The following is an 18544-nucleotide window of genomic DNA, read 5'->3' on the forward strand; positions in this document are numbered from 1 at the left end:
GACTTATGTGGTTCAATGGGTAGAGGTCATATTGACCCATACTTCGTACGGTTTGCGGCTTTACTTTTCTCCTTTTGACTTGGCAGTCTTGACGGAGTAGCCTTGAAGGTCCAACAGATATGAAGCCCGGGTTTGAATGTCGGTCAAGGAACTGAGAAACATTTCGGGTTCTCCATGTTTACGACTTACACAAACTTTGCGAGCTACTTTAAATTTGGTGAACTGACATGCTTTGATATCCGCATTCAGGAGTGGATTAAGAAACAAATAATTACAGCAGTTTCTTTATCATGGCAGAGAGCAACACCCACCCACCACAAACGGACTGTTCCTTTAATTGATCTATTATGCTTTGTGTATGTATTTTTCTCGAGTTGCTTTAGCATGGAGGACATCCAAATGTAACAACCTAATACTAGCTAGTAATGGGGGTACGTGGTCGTAGCGAGTAGTTACGGAACGTTTATAACGTAAAGGTAAATGTAGGATATTAGTATTCGATAGCTACGAGAGTCACGTTTTAGTAGAATTCATCGCTTTCTATGCGTAGAATAATGATATCACGATCTCTATCCCTCCGTACTCGTCGTGTCTACTCTAGCTACTTAACGTTAATTATTTTAATATTCTAAAGCGGATATGCAGTCGTTAGATCGAAGAGCTTATAAAGTTCCGTGTCACAAGGGAGGACCGAGTCCCTAGGCCAACAGACCAAAGTATCTAAAATGTCGGTGGATCACTGACATTTGGTCCGACTAACTATTGTATACAGGACTATATGGCTATGTAATCGCCAGTATTGTGACAATGTGCGACTCACTTCTGAATCACATTAAAATTTATAAACAAGGACTACGGATAATACATGCCCGCAGGTTTAAGGTGTAGATGATGGCAACGGACAACAAGATTCTCAACAAGACCTTACTGTCCGGAGGTGGAAATAACAACAAATCGAGAGCCTTCTTGCCCGATCGGAACAACAAGAGTACCTCAGCAGGTACGACAATCGGCTCAGCCTCAACAGGTCCTAGAATTGAATCACCTCAGCAGGTGGTCAACTCAACAGGTCAGAACAGCTAGAGCCTCAAAAGGCGAAGGGAATGAAGTTCAATGACAACCAGCTTGGCCGCTTGCTTTCCTCTCTTTCTCCCTTCTTAGAGAGTGACTGGCTACACTGGTCGTTAAATACCTTCGAGAACACGCTTACATAATTCATCTGAAAACCGAAAAGCAAGACCCAAAAATCCCATCCTAAGTCGATTAAAAATAGAAATACTGTCTGGTAATAATTAATTACATCAATCAAAATATACCATTTACTCGAAAAGTCTGTCAGGGGTTCGGAATACCTGGCCAACTTCCTCGTAGCTATCCTCATTAGCCAGCCTTGAGCATGTCGTCAATCCTGGCCCACAGCCCCTTTCTCAAGTACCCCGCAACCCAATAGTTGCCCTCGGCATCCTTCCCGGAGGTGAGAAACACGTTGCGAAGCGGGAATCCCGTAGTAACGCCGACACATTGCACGTACGACGGCGTGCCTAACTTGTTCGTCCTCCCTCTCCCCTCTGCATCTCGCTCGCATGCACCCACCACCGCCGGCCCAAAGTCCGTCTCGAACAGCTTGGCCTGGGTCCAATTCGAATGAGTGACCATGTGCATGGTGGCATCGCCAAACAGGGCCGGATACCCGGTCTTGGCCAATGACTCTGCTTGCACCGCCAGGTACGCCTCGACCTGGTCTCTTGAGCCGAGCTCGCCGATGGCGCGGCGCATAATCAATGCCGTGTAGCTTAGCGGCTTAGCAAAAATATCTCTTACGCTAAGGAAGGCGTAAATTAAGCCAAGCACGTTGGACACATACACCCCTGGCGGGGGCAACAGGTCGCCTGCCACCACCGCGCGGAAGTTGTATGCATTGGCAATGGGGAGAGTCTGGTGTGAGTCGCGACGCAGGTGGGACACGGCGAGGCGGGTCGTCCAGGCGCAGAGGACATCTCCTTCGCTCAAGAAGGGGTTCTCGCCCTCTATGGCAAGCTCTTGCAGAGCAGTCTCTCGTAGAGTCTGAAGATAGGAGCCGGGAATGCAGATCATGCGGTGTTCGTTCCCTCGCCACCAGAGTAAACCAAAGGCGAAGCGGATCCCAAAGACGGCCATTCGCCAGCCGATTAGCAAGCGGTCGGCGAGCTTGTAGGGCTCTTTAGAGTGCAAGCCTAGGTTGGCAAGGGGATCGTTACCGACCCCTAGCAAGGGAGGGACCTCGTCATCGCGGCCTTGGAGCACGAGACTCCAGGCATTCAACATCGCCTTGAAGCCCACAGCGTCCATGACAACATGGAGCCACAATAGAGAAACAAGGGTGGCGTCACAGAATGAGACGATGTGCAAGCTCAACAAGGGCTCATCCGCATACAGGTAGTCTCCCAATGCCTTTGGTGCATTGGCGCGGCGTGACAAGTCGTGGAATTCGTCCGGATCCCCCACCACGGCCGGTTTAGTTGTTGGCTTTGGCAGGCGCGATGCCAGGGGGTGTTCGGCAATGTTGATAGCGTATTCGATATGAGAATACGAAATAGCAGGACGACGGTCATCATATTTGGCCGGGATATGGTAATCCAATTTTCCATTTTCCTGCTGATACGCGATGCATCAGGTCACCGAGCCCTCGTCTCGTCAAAGGTCTGGAGGAATGGTGCTCTTACGTTGCGCCTTAGTCTGGCACCCAGCTTGCGCCAATCCTGACGATCGAGCAGCTTCTCGAGAGATCGCCTGAGCTTCACCGCGTCCAACACGTCGTCAAATCTGAAGAGAGGGTTGACCACAACGGTCTGGTAAACGGCGTTGTCATCCAGTGAGGCCACGGGGATTACGGTGTCGGACGACACGGTGACCGGCGCGACCGGCTTGTTCCGGAAAGGGTTCCGCATATTCGGAAGGGGAGCACGCTGGAGCGCCGGTGTAGTCTGTGTGGACCTTCCGGTTTGAGCATCAATGCCGAACGTTTGGTAAAGAGGGTAACACAAATTTCAGGACGAGAACGGGGCTGGCGACAAGGTGATGTCATAAACTAAGTGGGCAAAGCCGCTATATCTATATCGGCGCTGACAAGTTAGACCGCGACACTACTGACACTGCTGACACCGCTGACACTGAACGCTCGTGATGCGTCATTTAGTTGGAACTGCTGGTGTGAATTCTTGTCGACGACAGGAGCTGAGGAAGTTGCCGTCCCTTGCAAGCGGATGACTGTGGCGCGGAGTTATCTTCCAACATCAAGTAGACCATCCAGCGCACGCTAACAACGCTTTGAAGACTGTTTTGGCAGATGTGCAGGCGTTGTTGGTGTTGGAAAGAAACACAATTCCAATTCCCATCTGCTTTGAATGGCGAAACACTTGGGCCCAGAAAGAGCCTGGAAAGAAATGGTGACATCACGTGATAGCACGTTTTGCAAGATGCGACTTCCTCGCTTTTGGCATTCCTCCTGCGCGCTGCTCCGTCCCCAAGTCACCTACCTGCCACCACCAAGTAGGTCCAGAATCCATCAATGTAGCCCACTACAAACCGCCAACATGTCGCGCAAACCGGCTGGGGTGAGGACCGAGTACATTGAGACGGTAAGACACCCCATGCCACCATTTTATCTGATTTTTATTTTTCCTTTTGGGGCGAATCAGAAAGTAATGTCTACTCCCAGGAAACGGGCAACAAGGTGGCCCGAAAAGCCAACCTGGTCGGCACCCAGCACATTATGCTCGGAGGCAAGACCGTCATCATGGCCGATGCAATGATCCGTGGCGACCTGGCCCGCACCGCCCCCACTTCTTCGTCTTCTTCATCCTCGGGAACTGCGCCGGGGAGCAATACGGCCGTCTTCATCGGACGCTATTGTTTCCTGAGCAAGGGCTGCTGTTTACGGCCCCGGGACGCATCTACAAGGGGTCAGCCTTCTCCCTTTTGCCCTCGATATGGTAGCGAGACATGCTGACGACACCCCAAGCGCATTCACCTACATGCCCCTCCGCCTCGGCGACCATGTCTTCGTCGGCGAGTCCGCCATCGTCCAGGCCGCGGCCATCGGGAGCCACGTGCATGTCGGCAAGAATGTCGTTATCGGCGAGTTCGCCATCATCAAGGACTTCGTCCGGGTTCTCGATGACACCGTCATCCCCGCCAACATGGTCATTCCCAGCTTCACCGTCGTGGCCGGCCAGCCTGCGAGGATCGTGGGCGAGGTGCCTGAGGGTGGACATGAGGCTTTTGAGTTGAGGGAGCTGTATCGGACTGTGGGGAATAATCCGCAGCCTGCTTCTGTCTGAAGGCTTTAACCACAGGCTCATTGTAGTTGCACGAGGTTGTACACATTTCCATCCATCTTCCAAGCTTGGACTCGCTCTTGCATCGGACGTCAGCATACAGTATATTATTTGGCCCTAGCCTCAACTCTCATAGGATACAATACAACGCCTAACAGTGTGCTTCACTGCTAAGCGATCTTGATCGTGGAAAGTTCGCCACCTTCCTCGAAAAGCCCTGGCCAGTCACGGAAGAAACAAACTTTGTAGTATCTTCCGAGCCACCGTGCACTCATCGGCTTGTATGTGAACAACCACGTCAGCTTCTGTTGTTTCGTTCTTTATGCTCGTCTTGAATTCTTTTGATACGATGAAGTCTGTCTGCATCGCTGGGGATTGCCACGAGTTCTAAGAGGCATTCTCCGATGAGTTGTGCAGGCTTGGGGAATGACTTGACCAACTCAATATCGTTCAAGAGGTCTTGGCGTTCTTTAACAATGTCGTTTTAGGTCCTGATCTTCCATCTACGCGACGAGGACGTTGATATCGGGTTTCTGTGCTCTGGTTTGGATATCAACGGGCCTGAAAAGAGCCGGGCCTCACGGTCATGCTGGCACATTTTGGCCTTGATGTCAGACAATGAAAGATGACACTGATCAATGTCTTCTGCTAATTGTCTTATGACGATAAGCTTAGCCACTTGTGCAGTGCAGGCCTAAAAACCATGTATTAATACCGAAAACTGACGCAGTACTCATTTGCCAATCGGATCAGGTAGCAAAATATTTATATTGCACCTATCGACGTCCATGAAAGTAGCCAGTAGCCGGATGGACATGCATGAGCCCTATCTGTTTTTCTCGAGGATGACTGACTGACGTGCACCAAATCTCACGCTAAGCGATCAACATCATGATAGCCTGAGCGAATTACCCGCTCTTCCTTCTAGACTTGCCCTCCCTCTTCCCTAGCGCACCTTGTACCATGCTTCCCAGACCCAGAGGGAACTGCGTCGTACTCATCTGTCTCGTCACTTTCCTCGTCTCGTGACCCGTACCCTTGTCCGTCATCGCCGCCGCCGGAGCCGAACTCCTAGGCACCGTCGCCTTCCTGCTAGTAGCCGTATTGCTGCCAACCCGGTTCTGCTTGCTGATCCACCCGGACCCTTGGAGCCGGCTCTTACTCGACTGTGCGGGCGAGTACGTACCATCGAGGTCGCTGTCGGCATAGTTCTCGGTGAACCTCTCTTCCTCGCTGACTGCATCGTCTTCTTGGCTTGACTTCACGTTGGTCTCGGTCTGGTCTTCGGCTTTCTCTACGAACGGGTTGGTATCGGTACCGAACTTTCTGAAGCGCTTCTTGGGACTTGGGGACACTACTCGTGGCAGGGCCCGCTTGTTTGGGTTGGTTTGTGGTGATTTGCACAGCGGTTGCGAGTGCTTCACCGGGGCAACAGGGGACGAGCCGGAGCTTAGCAGCTCGATGATCTCTGTACCAGGCGGCACGGTGAACTGTGATGATGACAGAGTGTTGCGATCACGGGGAAGCGGTGGCGAGGTTCGCATTTTGACCGGTGGCGGAGGAGACTGGGCGAGGTCGGACACCTTGCTGGGTTTCCTCCGAAGCCTAGAGGAAGCTGGCGGTGAGACCCTCGCTACCGCTGTGACTGCATGCAGCTTTTCGCCGCCTCTTGGGGCACGCCTGCCTTCACTTCGCGTACGTCTCGACTCGCGAATCAGACGCTTATCTGCACACTCCAGAACCTCGGGGTCAGAATCGGAATTCACCGCCGAGGTTTTCGTAATCACTAATTGTTTGGTTGGAACCGAGACTTGATCCAGCACTTGGTCAAACTCTTCCACACGTGCCGCATCTCTCTCTCTTTGCCGCTTTTGAAAAGCTTCTTGTCTTTCGCCAGGATTCTGTTCCGCGGGTTTCTCGACTTTCACCATGAGCCTAGCAGAATTATCCATGCCGCCGACGTCATCCATAGCATCATCAACAAATGGATCCATTGCCGAGGATAGAGTGTTAAGTCCCTTTTGGACTCTATTTGGATCAAGCTCGTAGCTGTCAGGCACGTGACTTAGATCCTCTACCATTTCCTCCTCCACTTGGTCCAGCTTACGCATCGCTTCTTCGTACTCCTCATTCGTATCGTTTTGCTTCTGCGGATTCTGCTTGAAAAGAGATGGGAGCGACTGCGACTTGGAAGGACTCCGCGTCTGCGTATTCCGCGACGATGCGGCGGTACACCAGACGGTCTCAAGCGAAGACAGAGAGCAGGGTGAAGAACCTAGTTCCTTTCTCGGCGTGGCACCCTCGCGCTTGGGACTCTCAAATTTGACTTGTTGGCCAGGCGTGGGCGTCTGCTGACTATCTTCTGCTTCTTCTGCTTCTTCCTCAACGGGAGGCGGCTGGGAGGACGCGCCAAGCACAACCGATTCTTTCCCATGACCATCAAGATTGTCAAGACGCTCTTGACAGTCTTCAGCACGTTGGGATGAGTTCTCTTCCGACTGTGTGAGAAGGTCATGTTCTATCATACCCAAGTCGGTATCCATGTCACCCATGTTGGAGTAGTCCGGCTGACGTCCACTGCGCACACTACTTGCAGAAGATGGCGTAGCCGTCACTATCGGGTATTTGTTTTGGGGTATTCCCATGAGGAGCGTCGCATCACCGCTGTCGCCGACTGCATGAAATTTATCAAATTTGTCAAAATTCGGGGCCGACGAATGCTCCAATCTGTTCTGTGCGGTGTCAGGATCAGACATTACAGGTGCGGGAGTCGAAACCAACTGGCTGTCGTCCGCAACGTTCGCTTCCTGATCAGCGGGCGCTAGAGCTTCTGGCGTTCCACGTTGATCAGTATTGGTATCGATATCGTTGTACATCGGGTCATCAACGCTGTCCGGCACGACATCCTGGTCAGATGTAGCTGGTTCAGAAGGGAGAGCAGAAGTAGACTTTAGCTCTTTGGCGACATGTCCAGAAGTTTCGTTGACAATTTGAGGAGGCCCAGACTCTATGGTCATAGCCACCCCATATTTGCCAGGACCAGATTCGTTGGAGTGGCCGCTCGATTCGTCATGCAATTGGCGCGACGGGCTACTGATCTGTGACATGTCCGACATGGAAAAGTTGGAAGTAATAGTCTGGGGGCCTTGACCAGGCTGATACGAGGAAGTGGATGAAAAATTGGTTGCAAGCTCGATAGGTACTGCAACCGCAGGTGACTCAACTTCTGCGAGTGCAGTGTTCTCTTCCACAACCTGAGATGAAGGAGCAGGTGCCTCTGAAGCGTGTGCCATGACCACGTCATGATTGTCATCGAGGGCGCTGGGATTTGATGGGCTCACCGACGGGCTACCGCTGCAGCCTGGCATTGAAGAATTAGTATTCACAATAGTTAAAGAGACAGAAAGTGGGATACACGTCGGATAAAATATATTTACAGTCATATTAATAGCGATATAGAGAGGCACTAACCTTCAAACCCTTCAAAGGTATCTCCATCGACGTATCCATCGTCAGCCTCTTTGGCAGCGCCGGGCTGACCATTATCAGCTATCTTAACATCCTCAGGTTGACTGTCAGCAACCACCGCTTCAGCAACTTCCTCCTCAATAGACCTCACCATGCTCTCATCCCCATTATTGGTGTCATCTTGATGCAAAGGCGCTTGCAAAATCTTGGGGTCCATCATGTCAGCAAAAGCCAGTGTGCGATATCCTTGCCTCTCCATTTCATCAACCTCATCGGCCTCGCCGGTCTCTTCGTCGTCCTCCATGTCCGGTACCTCGAATTTTTCGTAGACCCTGCGTCCGTTGTCATCGAAGGATTTCTCGGTTCTATCAAGATCCCTGTCGCGTCTTGCAAGCAGAACCTGCAGGCCAGTGGCATCGTCGTCAATTCTCACAACTACGCCGGTCAAGTCCGATACTTGGGGTTGCCAGTTAGTCGCCTTAGACAGAACAAACTGCTTCCACGTGATGACCATGCCCTTCTGTACCTCTCCCGGGAGAAGCGCCTTGAGTAAAGCGAGATCTTTCGGAAGCGGAGGAAGGTCTTCCACATCGGTGAGCTGGTTGGCTTCGGCAGCGTCATTGCCTTTGTCAGATGTGGATTGCTCGACATCGTCGTAGTTGAGCTCAATATCGGCCGTGGTATCTTCACCAACCCTATTGAATGTGGTATCATAGCCGGTGTCTTCGTCCAATTCCCCTTCGTCATAGTCTGCAGACTCATGGTGTTTCCTCTTGGTGCCGGCTTGGTAGAAGTGCGCTTGATTGCGGTCTCGCTTCTTGCCAGCGCCTCCGCGTTTGTTCTTCTTCTGGTTTTGATGGAACCAAACCCCCTGCTGCTGCGGGTCCCAGCGTTGAACAAACGGGAACGGTGGCTCGCTGAGCTCGACATCTTCCTGGCAGCATTCTACAGCTCGGTAGGTGATTTTGTCCCGCCACGCATCTGGGTCTTCCTCCGTCAGTTGCTGGGAGCTCGTCTCTTCCCCGTTGGTTTCGGTGGACCTGTCTTGCGCGTCTGCAGCAATTTCTTGCTCCAGTCTGAAGTTCACATGCGGTTTGACGTCCTTCATGAGTTTGGTTCGCAACTTCTCCTCGTCCTCCTTAGTCTTCGGGTTTCGGAGGCCTAGTGCACCAAACAGCATGCGACGTCCAGCTCCCAGGTCGATGCGGCGTCTCTTCTGTGCCTCAGGCACTTCTCCGCCCTCTTGCACAGGCGATTGTGTGTATGTAACCTCTTCTGTAGCCGAGGTGGAGGCTGCGCCATCTCGTTTCCTTTTGTTGCTGAGTTCAGACACACTCGACTGGTCCTCTAGAGCTAGACTGCCCGGTCCCACCTCCACGCCACCGTTTGCTATGGCATCTAGTAGTGCTTGACGTCTGGCCTCAAAGAGCTCTTTGTCGCGTTGTTTCTTGTCTTCCTGGGTGAACGCAGCAACTGTTGTACCAAGGGTGTCCGCGTTGCTTGTGTCAGCAACAGAAACCTCTTCGCCCTGTGCGGCCAGTTTCTTAGCCTTTAGCAGAGCACGCCGCCGGGCGTTGCGGCTCTTGGTGGATGATTTACCCTCTCCAGGAGGCACGGTCGGTTGAGTCCAGACCATGGAGAGTGATTGCGATTTCGATGGCGCCAAATCAGCCTGGCCTATTCCCTTCAAAGCTGCTGCTCCCCTGCTCTTCGAATGGTGAGCCACAACCTTTTCGCTTTCGGAAGCGGAACTTGATTCAGCGTCACTGCTGTCATCTTCCGAGCTTTCTTCGGAGGACGATGTGTCATTAGTAACATCCGACTCATCGTCGCTGCTAGAGCTGGCCTCGGAGCCGCCCTTACTCGAAGACGCATGGTCTGCCTGCCCAGACCTGCGGGTTCGAACGAATCCCCCGTCCTTTGCAGTTATCTCCTCGGGACCACTATCGCTCTCGTCACTGCTGTCATCATCTGAAGAATCTGACCCAGATCCAGAGTTTCCCTCGGACGCATTTGAGGCGCCGTTGTCATCTTGCTCGTGGTCTTCGTCGCTTCCCGAGGATACATCCTCATCTGACGAGTCAGAATCATCACTGTCTTCCTCAACGTCATCCGAACTTGAACTGGTACCACTGCTGGACGTTTCATCGTCGTCGTTTCTGTTCGCAGCCTCGAAACCCTGCTTACTTCCCACCAAGGCTTCCGAAGTAGCCTGGCTCTCGCCGCTCAACTGGTTACTTCTAAACGAGCCGGAAATCTTAGCCATCGCTTTTAACGCGGTGCCAGACGAAATCGAGCCAGGGGGGAGACCCTTGTGATCGAACTGCTTGACAAAGTCAGGTACGCCTTCCATTTCCTCCTCATCCGATCCCCCCTCTTCATCGTCATCAGCTGCTGGTTGGGGGGCCGACATTTTAGACTGGCTGCTTTTCGATACAGTGCCGGGTGCCTTCTGCTTGGCTGCACGCGAGCTCGCAGCTTCTCCGTCTTCTGAATGGACCTTCATTGCCCCTTTCTGAGGCCGGGCCATCAAAGCTGACTCGGGCAAATTAGGAGTAAAGCCTTCAACCAGGGTCGAGTAAGCGGCTTTCAGGTCTCCCTCGCAATTCCCCAGTATCTTCTCACAAACAAAGCTCGGTGCTGAAGGAAAGGCCGCGCGTAAAGCACCAATCTTATCCAACGTCTTAAGGTCCAAGCCTGAAGCCCGTCGGGTTGACGCTCTAGATGCAGCGACCGGTGGCTCCTCCTCAAATTCGCCCAGGGCAGCACTCTCATTCTGCAGGTGACGCAGCTCTTCTTCGAGGTCCTCTTCCTCTTCTCCGTCGAGCATGTCGTCATCGTCCAGGTCCTCGTCGGAGCCAGACTCTTCACTCGTCTCCTGCTGTACTCCCTCAGTTTCGAAGTCTTGGTCATCCGCTTCATCGTCCATCTCAGCGTCGGCATCGTCCTCGTCGGCGTCTATATTGTCAAAGAGCGCGCCGATCCTTACACTGCTGGGGTATTCATCCCCGCTCTCCTCCTCGCCATTAGTAAGGAGTAACATTTGCTCATCATCTGCAGGTTCAAAGTCCCCATCGCCTTCGTCATCTTCATCTTGTTCCTCCTCTTCGTCCTGTGCAATACGTCTTCTCTTGCGTGGAGGAATATCGAGAGCCGGTCGGCCTCTGGGTGTCTTCAGCAGTGGCCTCCCGAAGGCAATGCCGTCTATGAGGTGTTTTCCATCGGTCGAGATCTGAAGACGGCCGCCGACTCTGCGCCGTCGAAGGTCGTCCGTGAAAAGTGGGCGAATGCTGCAACGTCACCGTTAGCTTGCGTCGACTGAAAAATGCAAAGGAGTGTTCAGCATACAAAACTTGGTCATCCTCCTTGAGCACACCTCGTATAGGCTGGAAGTGCAAACACTCAAAGCTTGAGCCGCTTGCATCTCGCAATTCGACGGCGTAGTCCTCGAGGCCCCATTCGCCGCTTTCCAGTGGGAAGATGTCGTTGACCTGCTCGAGCAGTTTGGCGATGGTCGGGTTCGTCTCGAGGGACACACTCCAGACGACGTTGGTATCGGGCAGGCTGTTGCGGCACACCACAAGGCGTAGCCGCATGTCTTTCTGCGACATGGTCGCTAGCTTGGTTGGTCCGTTGCGTGTACAGAACAATGAAGAATTGGGCAGTCGAACGGTTGGTACAAGAAATGAAGATAAAACGTGGGTATCAATAATTAGACATGGGGCATGAGTTTGATGAACTTCGTCGCCAGCTGCAGCAGGACAACCTATGTACAACTGGAAGTTGGGACGCTGGGACTGAAGTCAACGCAGATCGCGGACTTTCAATGATGGCGTTGAAGAGACCGAGTTGAGTTGGGGAAGGCATCCCAAGAAGCAACTTTAATGTGGGGCAACTTTCATTCGACGTCAACTTGTAGATGGAAGTTGCGCCCATAAACTTGACCTGACTCGTGGCCGGTACACAAAATCTGCTCTTTGAAGGACGTGGTTTCCATCCGCACCATAATCTGATAGTATTTGTTTTCCAGGGCGAGTTGGCGCAGTTCGAAGTTGACACGGATCGCGGTACGCGATAAAACTGTACCTTGCACTTTCATCCCTCTCACCAAGGTCGCCTCTCATCCCAATCGGTGTAGAAACGAAACACATCCCAGGGGCAACTATGGAATTCGAATTCTGCGTGTTTTATCCGTGGTATATGTTATTATATATGTGCAACAATCGTCGCCAAACTCGAAAGGACGACAATATATACTTTGTACCCAATGCCCCGCACCCGAACGCCCTCTATGATGCCTTCCGTGGTATGAGGATCTTGTTCCTGATTTTTAACCCACATTTTGATCAATCCGAAGTGAATTCGTTCACATTACGGTCCCATACCACCCATCTCCAGCATATGCCCCATCTTTTCAATCTGCCAAACGGTGAGCAAAAAGGTATCAATATGAATAACGGTCAGAACTCACCTTGGTCTTCAAATACCCCTCCACCTCCTTACTCTTGAACCCACCTCTCCCCTTCCAACTAAGTGGCACCATGGCCACCCTCTCCAGCACCTTCACCTCCCTGTTTGGCCCCTCAACCGCGCGAATCTTTTCAGGATTGTTCGTCAACAACCGAATCTCCTCCTGCCCCAGATCCCTCAGTATCGCCGTGGCCAAGCCGTAACTTCTCGCGTCGGCCGGATGGCGCAGCAGCAGATTAGCCTCCACAGTGTCAGAACCCAAATCCTGCAGATTGTACGCCTTGAGCTTCTCGCCCAGCCCGATCCCTCGCCCCTCTTGCCGCAGGTAGATAATGATACCGCCCGATTCCTGCTGGCTCGGCAATGACATCAGCCGCGCCGCCTCGTCAAGCTGCTCGCCACAGTCGCACCGTGCAGACCAAGCGGTTTCGCCTGTGTAGCACTCAGAGTGTATGCGCACGAGGGGCGAGCTACCATTTCCACCGTCCTTCCCGGCCTCTCCCTCTGCCCCGGTTCCCATCATGCCGCTTGTAGCCCTTCCGGGAAACAACCTCCCCACGTACGCGCCCCGAATCATGCGATCCATCTCCGTCTCGTCCTCCCTGGGCTCGTCCAAACTCCGACTCCGAATGTTGTTCCCAAACACAATCGCCAGGTGCTCTTTAGTATCCACATTGTTGGAGTAGAGATGCAGCCACATCTCCGTGCCTGTCACCGTGGGAATGCGCGCGCGCACGATACACTGCACCTCGGGTAATGTTTCTAACAGCCGGGGCCGCTTAGAGCCGCAGCCGCCTGTGGGCAAAGAAGAGTCGACGGGGACGCCACGGGGCACATGTTCGGTTGTGGGTGTGGCGGCGCCGCTTGGTGTGGCGGGGGGTGTGAATTGTGGAGAGAGGAGGGACGGCGGCGGGAGCTGGGTGGCATCGAATCCGCGGTCTGACTCTGGGTAGGTCGTGGGTGGTTGTACGAGGGGAGAGAGGGAGAGGGTATCGGCATTGAGGTGCGTTGCTGGGGCTTCGTGGGGTCGGGACTTGGGCGAGTAGAAGGACGGCAGGTCGGCCGTCTCTTCGGGCCATTGCGAATTGGCTGTCCTTCGATCCATTGGTGACGTGTCGAGATCCAGCATTGCAAAAGTCGAGTGAGAGTGTCGTAGAGCCTAATGTCTTACTTGGTGGGGGATGCAATGCGGTGGTCTGCGACCGAGGTCGGTGGTGGGGTTCGAAGGCCCTTCCTTGTGCGAGGAAAGTCTAGACTGGCAACTTCAGGAACGCTGAGAACGATGCAAATAAGAATACACAAGAAACAGGCGTATGAATAGAAGAGTCGCAATGGGAATCGATTTTAGTTTAATCAAGAAGCTGACAAGATTATCTGGTGATTACCAGCGTTGGTGCCAGCATTAGTCATGCTGGTCCCTACTGAAGACGATGACGGAATCGCTAAGTGCGCTGGTGCATTGGCGAATGGCGGGGATGCCGGTCAATTCCAGATTCGCCGAATTTCTCGTTCAGTTCACCTTAATAACTCTCATATTTCTCGTTCCTCCTGTCTGGGGCAACTGAAAATATGAAAATATGATAAGAATTATTCACTATACCAGAAATGACCTCAAAGTTTTAATATCGCGTGATTGTTGTTGGTCGAAAGATGGAAAAGCGGATCACATACTAGAACATGTCCCGCTGGGATTGGGAGGCTGTCAATCTGGCCATGCCCACTTTCCGATGAGCTGAGATGAGACTTCCGCAGAAGAATATTGCACCTTCGAAATTTTGGGGCTCTGTTGCGCACATGCAATTCCATCCATAGCAAATTCCGGGATCGGCCAAGGCAAGTAATCGCACTCACATAACTAAGACGACTTGCTTCCAAACTCAGTGCCAGGAAATGCTCACGTTCTGTTCCAGAACTTGTATTTCGTCACAAAATATCTACTTGTTAGCTAGTTATTTGCTCGAAACGAAAGCCAATCTACAGATTCTGCTTCATCATCATAGCGATCGCAGCCCCCACCTTCTGCACGTTATCGGGTACCGTCAAATCCAATGGCTCTTCCCCGTGGCCCATTGCCTTCATCTGCATCGAGCTGGCAAATAACCTCATGAAGAACTCATCTTCTCCGATAGCATACTTCATAATACCCGTCGCCTTCCCTTCCAAAATCGTCTTGGGAAGATCCGGCTCCTGTGTGGCCGCCCGTCCAATACCGACTCCGTCAACGGCGCCCAGAACACCCACCATGCCGGCCACTGTCTTGAACCCGCCCGTGGTGTACACCTTGGTCTTGCTCAGCGACTTTGCAATGCGCTCGGCAAATTCGATGAAAAAGCTCTCCCGTGCCCTTGTGCTGTCCTTCTTGTGCTCAAAGCCTTGGCTTTCGTACGTGCCGCCGCTCGTCTCAACATAATCAAATCCTGCGCCCTCGAGCAGCTGACATAATTCCACGGCGTCCTCAGGTGTGAATCCCTTGTCCTGGAATTCGACCGAGTTGACTTTAATACCCAACACGAATTTATCGGTCACTCTCTTCTTAACCTCAGCCGCCACCTCTAGAATCAGTCTAGCACGGTTCTCCAAACTACCGCCGTAGTTATCGGTACGCTGGTTTGTCGTTGGGCTCAGGAACTGCGCAAGTAGGTACCCGTGTGCGCCATGCAACTCGATGCCGTCGAACCCAGCTTTCTCCAAATACTCTGCCGCATGTGCGAACCCGTCGATAATGGCAGCGATGTCCTCCTTAGTCGCCGCACGTGGAACGGCGTACGTCTTCTTCATCGCGGGGGAAACGAGCTGTACCGCACTCGCGCTGATAGGCTCCGATTGAACATCATCACTGGTCTGTCGTCCTGGGTGAGACACTTGGCCGACAATCAGACTGCCCTCCTTTTTGGCCCCCTCAGCTAGCGCCTTGAAGGCGTCGAAACGCTCTCCCGAGTAAGGCGAGTCGCGCGGGATGATGTAATTTCCCGGCGCTTCTAAGTGGCCTGGGTCGATCATGATATTGCCTGTCAGAAGCTGGCCCCAGCCGCCCTGGCCCCAACGCTCGTAAAGCCGGATTGCTTCCGGGGAGGGAACACCGCGGGCTGAGAGGTCAGTAGCTGAGAAGCTGGCGAGGCGCTCCGACATGGCGCCCTTGAGGAACCGATTGGGTGCTGAGCGCTTGGAGAAGGGGTATTCGAGGGGCTGGCCTAGGGGTGCTGGGTCCGCTGGAGCGGACTCAAAGCGCGGGGGTGACGTGGTAGATCCCATTGTGAAATTCTGACGCTGGTGGGTATCTGGGCATGGAGTTGAACAGGGTTTCGTATATCAGAAATGGACAAGAGTCAGGCTGGGACCTTATATACATGTAAATACGTGTCTCCACGCCCCGCGACTCGATCCGCTCGTCCAAGTCAGTCCCCCATGCCAGGCTGTGTTTGACGTTCGTGCACGTCGACGATGTCTAGACTCTGCCGACTTGCAATTTCTCCCCACCCTCTGTCAACGACAACGGCATCGGACCAACTCGGGGTCCATTGTTTGTGGAGTCTAGCCGAGGAACTCGGATGCGAAGTTACGATTCTGTTAAATTGGCAACTCTTTCAATCCTAAAATCCCGATGACCCCACGCCGTTGTTTTGGAGTGAAAAAAGAGTGAAAAAAAACAGGTTCCCTTCGGAGGAACTCGAGAGAATCTCCGAGGAATTTTAGAAAAATCGTTGGATCTCGTCAACATGAATGTTTGATTGATAATCATTGCAACATTAGTTTAGTCTGTTGGGACAACTCGGCCTATTATTCGTCCGCTTCTCCACCCGGTCTGAATCGTTAGCCTAAGAGCTCCTCTAGCCATGGAATTACAGGCCTTGGCGTTGAGGGCAACGTCAAACGACTATGATTTCTGCTGAGTTACATCAATAGCCCCGGACCGATAGAGATCTCATTCGTGAGACTGAAGTCAGCGTAGACGCTGGCAATAGTAATACTCATACCATTATACCAGGATCCATCGGATACACTGCAATTAAGTATAAAGGCTGGTCCGAACTGGGGACTATGGTCCATAAACTCGTGTGTTCCAACTTGATGTGCATTTCTATATATTTTCTCACTGGCTATAATTTGAGCCAGCTCTAGTACCTCCAGTGACGCCTCGGATCCAGCAGAAGCACTACTTGGAGTGAATACCGTGTCTATTAAAGAGTCACTGTAAAGCTTGCCTGGTTGGTCTGTTACGAGATCAAGGTATGCTGCGTAACATGGACTTGGGCTCTTATCGCTCATATAAAAGTGGTTGGTGAAGCAATATTGCGTCAGTTTTGACTAGTTCTTCATCAATCTGCTCGCTCTCCGAATAACTTACCACAGGTAGAAGTACATTGATCTTACTGGGAGGTGGAAACCTAAGATGCATGGAGACGCATCCCAATATAAAGTTTCTCGCATCAATCCGTGCAGGCCTTGAGAATTTATTTTCTATGCTGGCTTCTTGAAATGAGATCAGATCAGCTAAAGCCTGTGTTTGAACATGTTTTCGTGCGTTTGCCTGCGCAAACGAAAATGGAGCGGTTGAAACCTCAAGTTTCACACAGTGCAATCGAAAGATGCGTCTTCGACCACCAACTTTCGTACTTCAAATTGTGGCATTGCAGCCTCCTAAGGCAGATCGGAACGAGTATCAAGGCGGCCCACCTGTCCGCATTTCTGTGCTCGGACGACTTCGAAGTAAACCCGGGAATGAGGCAGTTGAAGATCAGTATGATTATTGTTCGCCGAATGAGCTCATCAACCATATTGCTAGCGAACAAAGAAGTCACATCCGTGGCCTCCCGGGCGTATCGACAGGGACTCGCATTGTGATGTTTATAAGATAAAGAGGTGATTGCGATCACAGCACGAAAAAGTCGTGCAGAGAGGGATGGTCAAGTCTCTAAACCATTCTGAAGCGGCAATGTTCCCGAAATAGGTTTCTAGTGAGAATTATACTGAAGATGCCAGGACCCCCAACCCCCATGGTATCTGTGTCGCAATACGAGTCCTAGGATCCAACAGGGTGGATGAAGCCGTGGCTTGACTTGGATTGGGAGTTGCTGCTGTCGAAATACAGCTTGGGCAGGTTTGCCAAGACGAACCTACGGGAAAGGCCGGAGAAAATATTATAAGACTATATCTCTGTGTTTATTATCCTTCTTCTCAGTATTTGTTTTCAACAGGTTTGTTTTCAACAGGTCAACTTAACGCATTGGTAGTTGAAGTCGTATCTTAGTGATGAGTTGCTGCAACGGTTACCACTACCTTTGGACAACGGAATCAAGTTTAGCATGCTTTGCACCAAGCAATACCCCTCAAACTGTACACCGAGGTTTGTAAATTGATATTAATTAAGCAATAATTTGGCGATTCCTCAATGCCCAAACATACCAACGTCCTTTTAACTTTTACTCTGAGTAAGTACTTGTGTAAAGAGCCTCCCTTTCGTAGGCAAGTACTACACTACATATCGCCATTGCAGCTACACCTTCATTTTCCTAACAGTATATATGTTATCCAAATATATATTACCTAGTTTCCCCGCTTCCCTTCTAAGTAATCAAGTATTACTCCTCTCGGAGTGGGCAATCGCAGTATCCTTGGCAGCAACTGGACTTTGTTGCTATTTATATGTCACAGTGACACCTATCGACTCATATTCAACATTCATCGCGGTCCCCAAGAACTTCGCACATCAGCTTATCCATCAGAATTTTTATACAGGACCCAGAGACTTTCCTATATTGTTCGTTCGGTTCACAGCTTTTCTCCGCAATCATTCCACAAGAAACTGCTTCCACCCGATCGTCAACACCGAGACGACCTCGGGACGCACCATGAGTCAGAACAAGGAACAAAAATCCCAGAGGCCAAAGACGGTGAGCGGCCGTTTCCCATGCAAAAGGTATGGCAGGATGATGGTGAAGGTTTTACAATAGCGAGCAAATACACCAGTATTCAACGGAAGCTATGACTTAAAATGTGCGCAGCATATGCTGGTAACAGGAGAAGGCCTGCAAGTGCGACAACTGCTTGGAAAAGGACCACGATCGTGAATAACTGCGACCATCCGGTGGAAATCTCTGCAGGCCAGACACAAGCCATTTATCCTCCGCAACTACCAACCGTTGCAGGTCAGGTAGAACCGCAAGACCAAAAAGAAATCTCCGAGATGATCCGATATTGGTGAGCTGCTGCACTCTCTGCCTTGCCTTGGACCGCCGACTCGTTTTGTTAGCGTCGATGTCATGAACTACAGGAGCTATATGTCGGATCAG

General features: G+C 51.8%; 6 protein-coding genes across 6 annotated transcripts; 2 read left to right on the forward strand and 4 right to left on the reverse strand.

Moving 5' to 3' along the window:
• Nucleotides 1-1380: 1380 nt before the first annotated feature.
• Nucleotides 1381-2927, reverse strand: BCR38DRAFT_482563 (uncharacterized protein; the record flags this gene model as incomplete). The annotated part of the gene is made up of 2 exons (XM_040863522.1): nucleotides 1381-2634; nucleotides 2703-2927. The coding sequence occupies 2 exons, from the start codon at nucleotides 2925-2927 to the stop codon at nucleotides 1381-1383; spliced, it is 1479 nt and encodes a 492-aa protein (XP_040719380.1).
• Nucleotides 2928-3493: 566 nt separating this feature from the next.
• On the forward strand, nucleotides 3494-4599 carry BCR38DRAFT_425285 (dynactin subunit 5). Its single transcript, XM_040859712.1, has 3 exons — nucleotides 3494-3617; nucleotides 3698-3941; nucleotides 3976-4599. Exons 1-3 carry the CDS (start codon nucleotides 3573-3575, stop codon nucleotides 4317-4319), a joined length of 633 nt encoding a protein of 210 aa, XP_040719381.1. The 5' UTR covers nucleotides 3494-3572; the 3' UTR covers nucleotides 4320-4599.
• A 3107-nt stretch (nucleotides 4600-7706) lies between these two features.
• BCR38DRAFT_143772 (uncharacterized protein) lies at nucleotides 7707-11543 on the reverse strand. Its single transcript, XM_040853652.1, has 2 exons — nucleotides 11133-11543; nucleotides 7707-11074 (listed from the first exon to the last, which is right to left on the reverse strand). The coding sequence occupies exons 1-2, from the start codon at nucleotides 11393-11395 to the stop codon at nucleotides 7783-7785; spliced, it is 3555 nt and encodes a 1184-aa protein (XP_040719382.1). The 5' UTR covers nucleotides 11396-11543; the 3' UTR covers nucleotides 7707-7782.
• Nucleotides 11544-12155: 612 nt separating this feature from the next.
• On the reverse strand, nucleotides 12156-13359 carry BCR38DRAFT_455852 (GTP cyclohydrolase II-domain-containing protein; the record flags this gene model as incomplete). The annotated part of the gene is made up of 2 exons (XM_040861844.1): nucleotides 12156-12203; nucleotides 12256-13359. The coding sequence occupies 2 exons, from the start codon at nucleotides 13357-13359 to the stop codon at nucleotides 12156-12158; spliced, it is 1152 nt and encodes a 383-aa protein (XP_040719383.1).
• A 775-nt stretch (nucleotides 13360-14134) lies between these two features.
• On the reverse strand, nucleotides 14135-15993 carry BCR38DRAFT_425290 (NADH oxidase). The gene has a single exon (XM_040859713.1). The coding sequence runs from the start codon at nucleotides 15504-15506 to the stop codon at nucleotides 14229-14231; it is 1278 nt and encodes a 425-aa protein (XP_040719384.1). The 5' UTR covers nucleotides 15507-15993; the 3' UTR covers nucleotides 14135-14228.
• Nucleotides 15994-17702: 1709 nt separating this feature from the next.
• Nucleotides 17703-18392, forward strand: BCR38DRAFT_143902 (uncharacterized protein). The gene is made up of 2 exons (XM_040853653.1): nucleotides 17703-18171; nucleotides 18257-18392. Exons 1-2 carry the CDS (start codon nucleotides 17777-17779, stop codon nucleotides 18267-18269), a joined length of 408 nt encoding a protein of 135 aa, XP_040719385.1. The 5' UTR covers nucleotides 17703-17776; the 3' UTR covers nucleotides 18270-18392.
• The last annotated feature ends 152 nt before the right edge of the window (nucleotides 18393-18544 follow it).

Source organism: Pseudomassariella vexata, assembly GCF_002105095.1.
Source record: "Pseudomassariella vexata strain CBS 129021 chromosome Unknown BCR38scaffold_3, whole genome shotgun sequence".
NCBI lineage: Eukaryota > Fungi > Ascomycota > Sordariomycetes > Amphisphaeriales > Pseudomassariaceae > Pseudomassariella > Pseudomassariella vexata.